At 42.0% G+C, this 12,888-nt stretch overlaps 1 protein-coding gene across 1 annotated transcript in view; it reads left to right on the forward strand.

Annotated features, from left to right (window-relative positions):
• The first annotated feature begins 734 nt into the window (after nt 1-734).
• Nucleotides 735-12,888, forward strand: part of ENPP2 (ectonucleotide pyrophosphatase/phosphodiesterase 2) — a 107,257-nt gene continuing 95,103 nt past the window's right edge. Inside the window, exon 1 of the mRNA XM_073330256.2 lies at nt 735-889. Coding sequence (XP_073186357.1) covers nt 869-889 — 21 coding nt within the window. The 5' untranslated portion in view covers nt 735-868. The remainder of the gene's footprint in view (nt 890-12,888) is intronic.

Raw genomic sequence — 12,888 nt, forward strand, 5'->3', positions numbered from 1 at the left:
ATTTTTATTGACAATGCTTATTGTCCATTTCCTGATTTGTCCATTTCCTGATTAATCTTCATATTATGAAATCTAGTTAAATGAATGCCTGCATACAATGAATCTGTTTAAAAATGCATTTGCAGTGCAGGAATTAATATAAAATTCTGTACAATAAAGTCATTAAAAAAAACCCCAAGGGCCATAATTTTTAAATCTGGATGCTTACAGTTGGGCACCTAAATCTATGTTTATGCACCTGAGTAAGGGTGGCAAATTTGCTGTTCCTATTGACATGAATAGGAACTGAGAGTGTTCAGAGTTTCTGAAAATCAGGGCACCTTTATTTAGGTACCTAAATATGGATTTAGGTGCCTGACTTTAAGCACCCAAGTTTGGAGAATTTAGCCAAGGATCTTGAAAGTGACTTAAAATAATTAGACCCATTAATTAATTCTGTGAAATGTTTAAAAAGAACTTTGCATCACATTGCTGTCTCTACACAGAGTGATCTCTCTTGAATGTGTATGTGGTTAAAAGGCCTTACTCATGGGCATCAGAGTGATTCATTTAAAAGCAGATCTTTAGGGTGATGACACTTTCCATAGAGTCATTTGAGGCAAAGGTCACGTGTGCATGTAAAATCAATCCTGGAAGCAGCTCCTTTGTTCCAAAGGCATCTTCCAATTGAGCCATTGTCCTCCAAGGACAGCTGGCACCCTGACTTCATCTGCATTGGATCAATCTCAAAAGCAAACGATACAGTGGACAAACAAAACAAGCCAGGATCACTGCACCTCTCACAATTCACTCTTCACTCTCAGTCTGACTCCAAGGGAAGAGCTATTGCAGTGACTGTAAGAAAAGTGATCCAAACTCCTATTAACTCATGGATAAGAAATACAAATTGGTACGGTAGGATACTTTTTTCTTTCTTTCCAAGTATTGTTACAGCGTCTTAAAAATAGTGTTGTATTATTAAACTAAATTTACAGGTAAAGTGAGACTAAATAGAAGTATTACACAGGTTTTTTAAATTTAACACAGCAGGGATTTTGACCTGACAAGTTTCAGGTGTTTTAAATACCACACTTAGACATTGTAATGAAATGCCTGAGATGGAAACTTAGGTAGGAAGTATTATTTAATGCAGAAAGAGTAATTAGCTTATACTAATCCTATTACACATAGCAGTGGCAGTTCTATCCTTTTTAATATAAATTCCCTTTTCATATCTTTGTAAAAAGAAAAGTACTTGTGGCACCTTAGCGACTAACCAATTTATTTGATCAAATAAATTGGTTAGTCTCTAAGGTGCCACAAGTACTCCTTTTCTTTTTGCGAATACAGACTAACACGCTGCTACTCTGAAACCTGTCATATCTTTGTAGTTTATAGCATTGTTAAAGTTGGCATCCAGTCCAAGCACTATTAAAGTGGCTTGTGTTTTAAATGAACTTTTTCCCTATAATGTCAATATTATGGAAATAAACCAATTATGAGTTAAACACACACAGATTTTGGCTTTTGATTTAACCAACATTAGACAGCTGTTGAGTATTGAATTTGTATAAATAATGGACCTCCTTAAACCAATCTGCCTAAATGATGTTTCCATGAAAGACACCTCTACCTAAGCTGTTCCTGGGGAAATGTGTGAATTTCCTTCCCCAGAGTGATAAAACCTCAAGCAGCTGTTAAATTTTTTTGCCCATCACTCTTCTACAAATGGGAAATGTTGATTACTCTAGATGATAAGGCAAGATCAAAACAGCTCCTCCTTTGTAGTTCCCCATAGAACTGTTTTGAGGGTGGCATTTTTGAGGAAGGTAATTTTGCAAAATAAAACATAGGGTCCCTCTGGATTGCAAAACAAATCTTTTCCTTCTGATATCTGATTACTAATCATTTATACAAACACCCTTTCAGTTACTAATCAAAGTGTATTTAAACTGAATGATGGCCATTGCCATTAAATCAGTGATAGACAAAAACTGAGCTGAGCTCTGTGGGGTGAAGCATTTCATTAATGTCTCTGCTTAAAAAACAGTTACAGTTAAATACATATATATCTTTCTGTTGCAAAGAAAGTACTGGCTTCCTTTGTTCAAAAAATTGTGTTAACAGAATGCTGTCAAGGTTATTTTGTAACTTTCACAAATATCTCTCTTCCCTCACTGTTTAAGGTATAATAATCTTGTGCAAATTTAGGATTGCAATATTTTCCTTACACATTGACTGGATAGTGTGTGTGAGTGGAGTGAGGAGGAACAGAGTTTGGGGAGAGAGAATAGCATGTGGGGGAGACGACTGGGTGTATGGAAGGAAAGAGCAGCAGATAGTGACAAAAGGTCAGAGCACTGTCCCTAACATAATAGCATGACTGAGCTCACAGTTAGTGGCACTGACCTACATGTAGAAAGCCACAGAAATTCCTATATTGAGATTAGAAGCATCTTACATCAGACAGCAATTTCATCTAACTGAGCGGGGCCAGAGTTATATTGGATGCTAAGAAAACAATGACCCAAAAATACTGCTCTGATGTACTAATATTTAGTACATTTCAGAGGACGCAGCTTTTGTAACACAATGGTTACAGTATGAGAGTGTAAAGTCATACCGTGACCAGGTTTCCAAACATTCATAATGGATGCCAGCTAAGTTTGAATGACTGCAAATATATAAAACTATAGTAGTGTCATTCTTGAATGCTGTACCTGTTAGTAAGAGCACTCATATAACATATTTTGTCCAAGAATGTCAGATTTGATTCTCCAGTACTAATTTAATTAAGACTGTGGAGGTAGAGGTACTATTTTTCACAGAGGGATAGAATGAGGCACAATGATATTGGGATTTGCCCAAGATCACATAATCAGTAGGTGGCAGGTTTCGAAAAGAATCCAGACCTGATGCCCAGTCTCTGCTTTAATCATTAGATATAATATACCAAATTAATGATTCACTGAAGTAAATGGAATGACACACATTTTTACATCTGCCTGGACTCACTCTAGGATACTTCTGTCTCCAATATATTTGTATCTTTTGATTCTGCCAGATCCTGGCTATCCCAGATCTTCCTACTACTGAATGCATCAAACACCTTCTAGGTAGAACGTTCTCTTAGGGCTTATCTACACTATCACATCGGATCAATCTAAGATAGGCAACTTCAGCTATGTGAATAGCATAGCTGAAGTCGACGTACTTAGATCTACTTACCACGGTGTCTCCACTGCGGTAAGTCAACAGCTGACACTCTCCCATCGACTCTGCTTGCTCTTCTTGTTCTGGTGGACTACCGGAGTCAATGGGAGAGTGCTCAGTGGTTGATTTATCGCGTCTAGTATAGACGCGATAAATCGACCCCTGCTGGATCGATCACTGCCCTCCGATCTGGTGGGTAGAGTAGACAAGCTCTTAGTCTCATTGCAGACTTTGCTATCACTCTCCTCATGTAAACCTTCACTTTGTTCCAAAGAGCAGAAATCTTGAAGTCATCCTTGAACTTAACCTTATTTTTTCCTCCCATATCATCATCTGTGTAAGTCTGCATATCATTTCTGGAACACTGCCAGAGTTGTTCTTGACCCTTTTTCTGCTGAAATCCTTACTTGTGCTGCAGTCATATCCCATCCCCACTATTACAATTTCCTGTTTCACACTATTCAGGGACCTGATTACTTTCTACCTCAGTCTTTGAATGACAAATTCATCTGAGGTCTTGTCTGCTCGTTTCTGCTAGAAGTTAAAGATCCCATGGCATTTTTCAAAACCTAATGTCCTGGCTATTATATCTGTCTTAATATGTAGGCTTTAGTATCCAAGGCCAAATTTAGGCCTCTGGTTGCACATAGACACCTGCTGCAAAGGCCCGACTCCACAAAATTTGTAGAACAGAGGCATAAACCATGAAACGCATTCCAGGATGGGGCCCGAGTCAAGCATCACCGGCTACATATTTAAAGACATACTAACCTGATCTCCCAGCATCTCATACAGATTACTCCTTTGCATTGCAGGACTAACCTACAAAGGGGCAGAGTATGTGGCTGTGCTTGTCTGAACATAGGCCCACATTCTCACTACTCTTGCAGGGTTCTGTGTCCATGCTACCCAGTAAAAATGTTTAGGATGTGAATTTGGCTCCAAGTCAGGATGTGAGATATTGCTGAACATGCAAAGCCAGATTCTCAAAGAACAGGTTGCTTTCAGAGAATCTGTTCTGGATTTTATAGTGAGCCCCGTATAGTGCTTGGGCAGGATCTGAGGAGTTTCACAGTGCTTAATTTGTAATGAAAGAGGTGCCAGGGCTCAAGCAATTTTTTTGCTGATGCAGCAAGCCCAGAGGTGCTGGCCTATGAACTGCCAAGCCTAGAGGTGCTTGGGCTCAGCCCTGGCAAGCCCTGGCACAAGTTACGCACTGGAGTTTAGCCAGTGCTTTCTAAATAGCATAGCAGGACAGACAGAATCAATAAAACTCTCAGTGGATATACCATGCATTGTGCTTCAGTGCCTTGATTTAAGGAGCGCCCTGTAATCTATTTAGAATTACACCAAACCGTCATATTTCACTTGTAAGGTTCTTGAAGTAGGGATCAGGTTTGATACCGTGCTAATCACATTGATAGGACTCAACAAATAACGGTAAAGAAAGAGGAAAAAATTGAAGTAGAAATTACTATAATCAAAATCTTTAATCATCCATCAATATATTGCTTTGGAGAAAAGCTTTTCAATTTTATTAATACCCACTCCCAGTGTAGTCAAACATAGCTGAACAATACTTTGCATGGCCACATTTGCGCCGATTTTGTTACCACCATCATCATGACAGTGAATTCCTACCAACACACTTGCTGCTCTCTCTACAATCCTGGTTATGAAAATGCAAAAGCGACATAGTCTCGGGAATATCAGAATAATTCCGTTTTCAAATGTTCTATATGCTGTTGAATGCCCCTTAATTTGGAAAGTTGTATGAGCAGGGGTGTTAGCTAGTTCCTGAATTGGGTAGCTATTTGTAGCTGTGCCAGAGACACACATGACACCACTACTAGTTTAAAAAAGAGGAAAAAAGACAAGTGGAATGAGGGGATAATTTTATCTCCCCTCACACGCGCTATTTGTGTCCCTAATAGTCAGTGGCAGGCTGACTCCTAAAAATGCCAGTGATCCTGTTACAGCTGTGTGCACCACATTGATAGTGTAGGAATTCACCTTTTCCTCAAAGGTGGCTAATGCTATAAACGAGAGTATAGGAATAGCCAGCCAGCCAAACTGGGAATGTCAAAGAGATCACAGTACAGTTTCTTGTAATAATATTTGGTTACCTCATTGTTGTGAGAAGAACCAAGCACAGCACAAGGTATATCCACACACTTGATAATTATTTTAATAAGAACAGTGCAGTACAGGGGTGACACAGGTATGCTGATAAGAGACTGAATTTTATTCCCTGGTTCCAGTCACCAGACATGGTGATTACAAAAAGTTACTGCCCTGACACATGGAAAGGGGTTAGTGTTCACTCACTCCAGTAGCTACTGTTACAAACAAGTCATTGCACACATTTTCATCAGCATTTGAAGACTAGTCTAGAAACCTTCCTTGGATTATTTGTATTCCTCCAAGATGGAAATCAATGGCCAAAAATAAAACTGGGGGAAATTATCAATCTTTACAATTTTCGCCAAATAGATTTGCCATTTTTTCAACCAGTTCTTGCCCATTTATAGCAAACCCTGTGGAGTGCTCTAGGAGAAATATAGTGTTATGCGGGGGTGGATGAAACTCCATTGACGCTAGTGGGTGTAACAGCCACACTTCATTCAGGATAAATGCAAGAAGCAGTTAAGCTCCTTTTAGAGTAATATAGCTGAAAACAATAGTAGCCACCACCCAAAATACAGGACACATGCAAGGCTGGTCAGAAACTGAGCTATGTGACCAGAGTGCTGAATGCAAACACACAGAAAACATTTTTATGGTTCTGTGAATGTATGTGAGAGAAGCAGCCAGAAACACCACAAAAACAGACAAAGAATGCAGCAAAAAGCCAAGGACAGCTAAAGAAACATTTGTAGCATAACACTGAGAGAAAGTTAAAACAGAGAACTTTTGGGGTAGAATGCTGAAAAAAGAGGCTTGGAATATCCAACAAAAAAACTGCTTTCTGTTGTTTTATTTCTACTGTGTTCAGGTAAGCAGGACTTTGTACAGTTTTTGTAAATAAGCAGGATTGCATCAAAGAAATAGCTGACTCCATTATCAATATCTCCTCCTAATGGAAACAACCAGCAGGACCTCAAATATTGGCTAGCTGTTTGGGTCTAAAGGACAACACTGATTTCAGGAGTGGGATCCAGTTTCCAAGGAGAAACACTGAGAGTTTGTAGCAATTTGCAGCAAGAACATAAGAATGGCCTACTGGGTCAGACCAATGGTCCATCTACTCAGTATCCTGTCTTCCGGCAGTGGACAATGCCAGGTGCCCCAGAGGGAATGAACAGAACAGGTAACCATCAAGTGATCCATCCCCTGTCGCCCATTCCCAGCTTCTGCCAAATAGAGGCTAGGGACACCATCCCTGCCTATCCTGGCTAATAGCCATTGATGGACCCATCCTCCATGAATTTATCTAGTTCTTTTTTGAACCCTGTTGTAGTCTTGGCCTTCACAACATCCCCTAGCCAAGAGTTCCACAGGTTGACTGTGTGTTGTGTGAAGAAATACTCCCTTTTGGAGTGATCCATGTTCATTTGCTGAATATTTCTGACAAGCATCAAATAGTAAAGAAGGGAACCATAGCAGCAAAATGTGAACTGGCAGATCTAGTAAATGCTGGAATAGAAGAAAACTAAAAGCAGGAAAGGAGAGCAGGTGAGCTCCCAAGAGTCTTGACTGGACTTGTTCCAGTGCAGTGCTGTACAATCAAATGACGAGCAACAGATCGGGCTAAGAGACTTTCTGATTAGGAATCAGAGTTGTTCTACCAGTCCAACAAAGATATAGGTTGTACTGCCCTGGTCCAGCACAAGATTAATACCTGGGTAAACTGACCCATTAAACAGCCACCTCACTGTTTATCAGTAGCAAAGAGGGAAGAAGCTTTATAGGCCACTGAGGAAATGCATAAGGAAGGCATAATAGAGCCTTCAGCCAGCACTCCAGTCTTACCCATAGTTCTGGTTAAGAAAAAAGATGGCAGCACAAGATTCTGTGTGGACTATAGAAAAGTAAATGAAGTCACATTAAAGGATTCATATCCATTACCATGAATAGATGATACGATGGATGTTGTAGCTGGTTCAATCTGGTTTTCCACATTGGGTCTTAAAAGTAGGTATTGGCAAGTGGAAGTGGATCCAAAGGATGGGGAAAAGACTGCTTTCCCAGCAGGACACGGCCTATGGCAATTTAAAGTGATGACTTTCAGCCTGCATAATGCATCAGCCACAGTTGAGAAGCTAACGAGGAGAATTAATAAAACATGCCACTTTCAGCCTGTTATACCTAGGCGATATTTTGGTCCATGGTAAAACCTGTGAACAGGAACTGACATATTTATAAATGAGGTGTGATAAGCTTAATACAGCCAACCTGAAACCAATGCTAAAGAAATGGGAGTTGTTTCCAAAACTGGTAATCTACCTTGGGGGCACATAAGTGAGGGGCAATTTCCCCTGACAAAAAGAAAAATTGAGGCTGTGAAGAATTGGCCAGCTCCCCAGACACTCACAGATTTGCAGACTTGTATAGGATGCTGCTGCTGTTATAGAAAGTTTATTTGTAGGTTTTGCAATATTGCAGGACCATTGTATAGGTTGCGTGAAAGAGGGAAACCATTTCAGTGTGTTAGCAGAACATGATTTAGCATTTTCAGAGTTGAAGAAGACTCTTGTCTCAGCCTACCCACATTTAAAATCCTCTTTTGATATTGGATGTAGATAGTCGTACTTATGATTTTGGGGCAGTACTGACACAAGAACAGAAAGGACTTGAGCTGGTGATGGCTCATTATAGCAAATGTCTAAGTTCGCTGGAGATAAATTATCACATCACCTGAAAGAAGTGGGCGTCGGTGGGCGTTACCCAAAGTAGTATAGTTCAAATACAGATACATAGTTGATATTCCTAACTTCAGATACAGAAATGATACAGGCATACAAGTTAGATAATTACATTCAGTAAATCATAACCTTTCCAATGAAAAGGAGGACTTGTGGCACCTTAGAGACTAACCAATTTATTTGAGCATGAGCTTTCGTGAGCTACAGCTCAGCATCCGATGAAGTGAGCTGTAGCTCACGAAAGCTCATGCTCAAATAAATTGGTTAGTCTCTAAGGTGCCACAAGTACTCCTTTTCTTTTTGCAAAAACAGACTAACACGGCTGTTACTCTGAAACCTTTCCAGTGATATCTCACATGAGCCATCTTGCATAAAGTACATCTCAGTTATGTCATATACGTATCCTAAGCATATTTTCATAAAGAATATGGAGTGAAATGTCTCAGGAGGCTAAAAGGTAATATTGTCCTAAGCAGGAGAGCAGGGAATTGGTTATTCAAAGGAATGAGTGAGCCCAGAAAGAGATGGCTCTCCCAGTCTCTTCCTATAATTTGCAGAAGTGCAAGTGTTCCTGGTACATAGAATCATAGAATATCAGGGTTGGAAGGGACCTCAGGAGGTCATCTAGTCCAACCCCCTGCTCAAAGCAGGACCAATCCCCAATTAAATCATCCCAGCCAGGGCTTTGTCAAGCCTGACCTTAAAAACTTCAAAGGAAGGAGATTCCACCACCTCCCTAGGTAACGCATTCCAGTGTTTCACCACCCTCCTAATGAAAAGGTTTTTCCTAATATCCAACCTAAACCTCCCCCATTGCAACTTGAGACCATTACTCCTCGTTCTGTCATCTGCTACCACTGAGAACAGTCTAGAGCCATCCTCTTTGGAACCCCCTTTCAGGTAATTGAAAGCAGCTATCAGATCCCCCCTCATTCTTCTCTTTCACAGACTAAACAATCCCAGTTCCCTCAGCCTCTCCTCAGAAGTCATGTGTTCCAGTCCCCTAATCATTTTTCTTGCCCTCCGCTGGACGTTTTCCAATTTTTCCACATCCTTCTTGTAGTGTGGGGCCCAAAACTGGACACAGTACTCCAGATGAGGCCTCACCAATGTCGAATAGAGGGGAACGATCACGTCCCTCAATCTGCTGGCAATGCTCCTACTTATACATCCCAAAATGCCACTGGTCTTCTTGGCAACAAGGGCACACTGTTGACTCATATCCAACTTCTTGTCCACTGTAACCCCTACGTCCTTTTCTGCCGAACTGCTGCCAAGCCATTCGGCCCGTACTCTGTAGCGGTGCATGGGATTCTTCTGTCCTAAGTGCAGGACTCTGCACTTGTCCTTTTTGAACCTCATCAGATTTCTTTTGGCCCAATCCTCCAATTTGTCTAGGTCCCTCTGTATCCTATCCCTACCCTCCAGCGTATCTACCACTCCTCCCAGTTTAGTGTCCTCTGAAAACTTGTTGAGGGTGCAATCCACACCATCCTCCAGATCATTTATGAAGATATTGAACAAAACCGGCCCCAGGACCGACCCCTGGGGCACTCCACTTGATACCGGCTGCCAACTAGACATGGAGCCATTGATCACTACCTGTTGAGCCTGACAATCTCGCCAGCTTTCTATCCACCTTATAGTCCATTCATCCAGCCCATACTTCTTTAACTTGCTGGCAAGAATACTGTGGGAGACCGTGTCAAAAGCTTTGCTAAAGGAACAACACGTCCACCGCTTTCCCTTCATCCACAGAGCCAGTTATCTCATCATAGAAGGCAATTAGATTAGTCAGGCATGACTTTCCCTTGGTGAATCCATGCTGACTGTTCCTGATCACTTTCCTCTAAGTGCTTCAGAATTGATTCCTTGAGGACCTGCTCCATGATTTTTCCAGGGAGTGAGGTGAGGCTGACTGGCCTGTAGTTCCCAGGATCCTCCTTCTTCCCTTTTTTAAAGATGGGCACTACATTAGCCTTTTTCCAGTCATCTGGGACCTCTCCCGATCGCCATGCATTTTCAAGGATAATGGCCAATGGCTCTGCAATCACATCCGCCAACTCCTTTAGCACTCTCAGATGCAACGCATCTGGCCCCATGGACTTGTGCTCGTCCAGCTTTTCTAAATAGTCCCGAACCACTTCTTTCTCCACAGAGGGCTGGTCACCTTCTCCCCATGCTGTGCTGCCCAGTGCAGCAGTCTGGGAGCTGACCTTGTTCGTGAAGACAGAAGCAAAAAAAGCATTGAGTACATTAGCTTTTTCCACATCCTCTGTCACTAGGTTGCCTCCCTCATTCAGTAAGGGGCCCACACTTCCCTTGACTTTCTTCTTGTTGCTAACATACCTGAAGAAACCCTTCTTGTTACTGTTAACATCTCTTGCTAGCTGCAACTCCAGGTGTGATTTGGCCTTCCTGATTTCACTCCTGCAAGCCCGAGCGATATTTTTATACTCATCCCTGGTCATTTGTCCAATCTTCCACTTCTTGTAAGCTTCTTTTATGTATTTAAGAGCAACAAGGATTTCACTGTTAAGCCAAGCTGGTCGCCTGCCATATTTACTATTCTTTCTACACATCGGGATGGTTTGTCCCTGTAACCTCGATAAGGATTCTTTAAAATACAGCCAGCTCTCCTGGACTCCTTTCCCCCTCATGTTATTCTCCCCAGGGGATCCTGCCCATCAGTTCCCTGAGGGAGTCAAAGTCTGCTTTTCTGAAATCCAGGGTCTGTATTCTGCTGCTCTCCTTTCTTCCTTGTGTTAGGATCCTGAACTCAACCATTTCATGGTCACTGCCTCCCAGGTTCCCATCCACTTTTGCTTCTCCTACTAATTCTTCCCGGTTTGTGAGCAGCAGGTCAAGAAGAGCTCTGCCCCTAGTTGGTTCCTCCAGCACTTGCACCAGGAAATTGTCCCCTACGTTTTCCAAAAACTTCCTGGATTGCCTGTGCACTGCTGATTTGCTCTCCCAGCAGATATCAGGGTGATTGAAGTCTCCCATTAGAACCAGGGCCTGCGATCTAGTAACTTCTGCGAGTTGCCGGAAGAAAGCCTCGTCCACCTCATCCCCCTGGTCTGGTGATCTATAGTAGACTCCAACTACGACATCACCCTTGTTGCTCACACTTCTAAATTTAATCCAGAGACTCTCAGGTTTTTCTGTAGTTTCATACTTGAGCTCTGAGCAGTCATACTGATCTCTTACATACAGTGCAACTCCCCCACCTTTTCTGCCCTTCCTGTCCTTCCTGAACAGGTGAGTTATCCCACCAAGTCTCTGTTATTCCAATCACATCATAATTCCTTGACTGTGCCAGGACTTCCAGTTCTCCCTGCTTGTTTCCCAGGCTTTGTGCATTTGTATATAGGCACTTGAGGTAACCTGCTGATCACCCCTCTTTCTCAGTATGAGGTAGGAGCCCTCCCCTCTCATGCGCTCCTGCTCGTGCCTCCTCCCGGTATCCCACTTCCCCACTTACCTCAGGGCTTTGGTCACCTTCCCCCAGTGAACCTAGTTTAAAGTCCTCCTCACTAGGTTAGCTGGAACTGTGGATGTGGAGCAATGGATTCCATACCAGCTAAAAGCTTCCCAAAGAGGGGAACTCCTATCAGAGTAGTGTGTGACTGGAAAATCACATGGCAAATGCAGCTACCTTGGAATGTAGCATCCTCACAGAAATACCATGATAGAAGGTTTCTGGTCTCTATAGGAAAGCTTGAAATTTAAAGATAAAATATGGGGAGGAAAAAAACAGTGGGAGGTGCCCATAGGTGTCATCTGGGTTTTGTCCTGAGAGAAAAGCATGATGTCAATAGTTAAGCTTGTTTCATTTGTCATTTAAAATTATTTTTTTCTTCTTGTTTGGGATGGGTCAGATAGGGCATAACAAGTATCTAGGGACTAATAACAAGTATTTCTGCTTTAAAATGGGGCCCATCAATTTGAAATAACAGAGGAGGAGAAAAACCTGAATGAATTAGTTGATCATAGGAAGATTATAGTCCACCAATAGGATGTGGCTGTGAAAAAGACAAATGTGAACCTAGGACTTATCAAGTTAGATATATCCAGTAGAGATATTAATGCCATTGCACAGGGCATTAGTGAGAACTCATCTAGAACACTGGTACAATTCCAGTCACCCATGTCCAAGAAAGGTGTATTTAATTTGGAACAGGTGCAGAGAAGATCATCCAGGATGATATGGGGAATGGAGATCTTATTTTACCAGAAGAGACTAAAAGATCTTGGCTTATTTAGTTTAGCAAAATGAAGGTTCAGAGGGGATATGATTGCTCTCTATAAACACATTTGCTGGGGTGAGGGGGGGGGAGGGTGTTAAACACAAGGGAGGGAGAAGAGCTATTTAATCTAAAGGACAATGCTGGAACTAGAACAAATGAGTATAAACTAGCCATGAATAAATTTAGGCTGGAAATTAGGAGCTTTCCAATGATCAGAGGAGTGGGGTTCTGCAACAACCTTCTGATAGGTGTAGTGGGGGCATACAACTGAACTAATTTTAAGATGGAGCTTGATAAATTTATGAATGGGATTATTCAGACAGGTTGCCTGTGATAGCAGGGGACTAGACTCGATGAAACAGGAGGTCCCTTCCAGACCTATCTCCCCACGGCATCACCATTTTGGATTGCACTGAGACAAGGGGCATGGGCGGAGCTGGGGGGGGGGCTGGGAGTTTATAATGCTGGTGGTGGGGTGCAACCTCGCTGAAGCAGTGAGCATGCTAGCTGTCCTTCATTCAGGATAAGTGTAAGAAGCAGTTATGCTCCTTTTAGAGGAAAATAACTGAAGCAATAGGAGC

Source organism: Lepidochelys kempii, chromosome 2 (genome assembly GCF_965140285.1).
Source record: "Lepidochelys kempii isolate rLepKem1 chromosome 2, rLepKem1.hap1, whole genome shotgun sequence".
Classification (NCBI taxonomy): Eukaryota; Metazoa; Chordata; order Testudines; family Cheloniidae; genus Lepidochelys; species Lepidochelys kempii.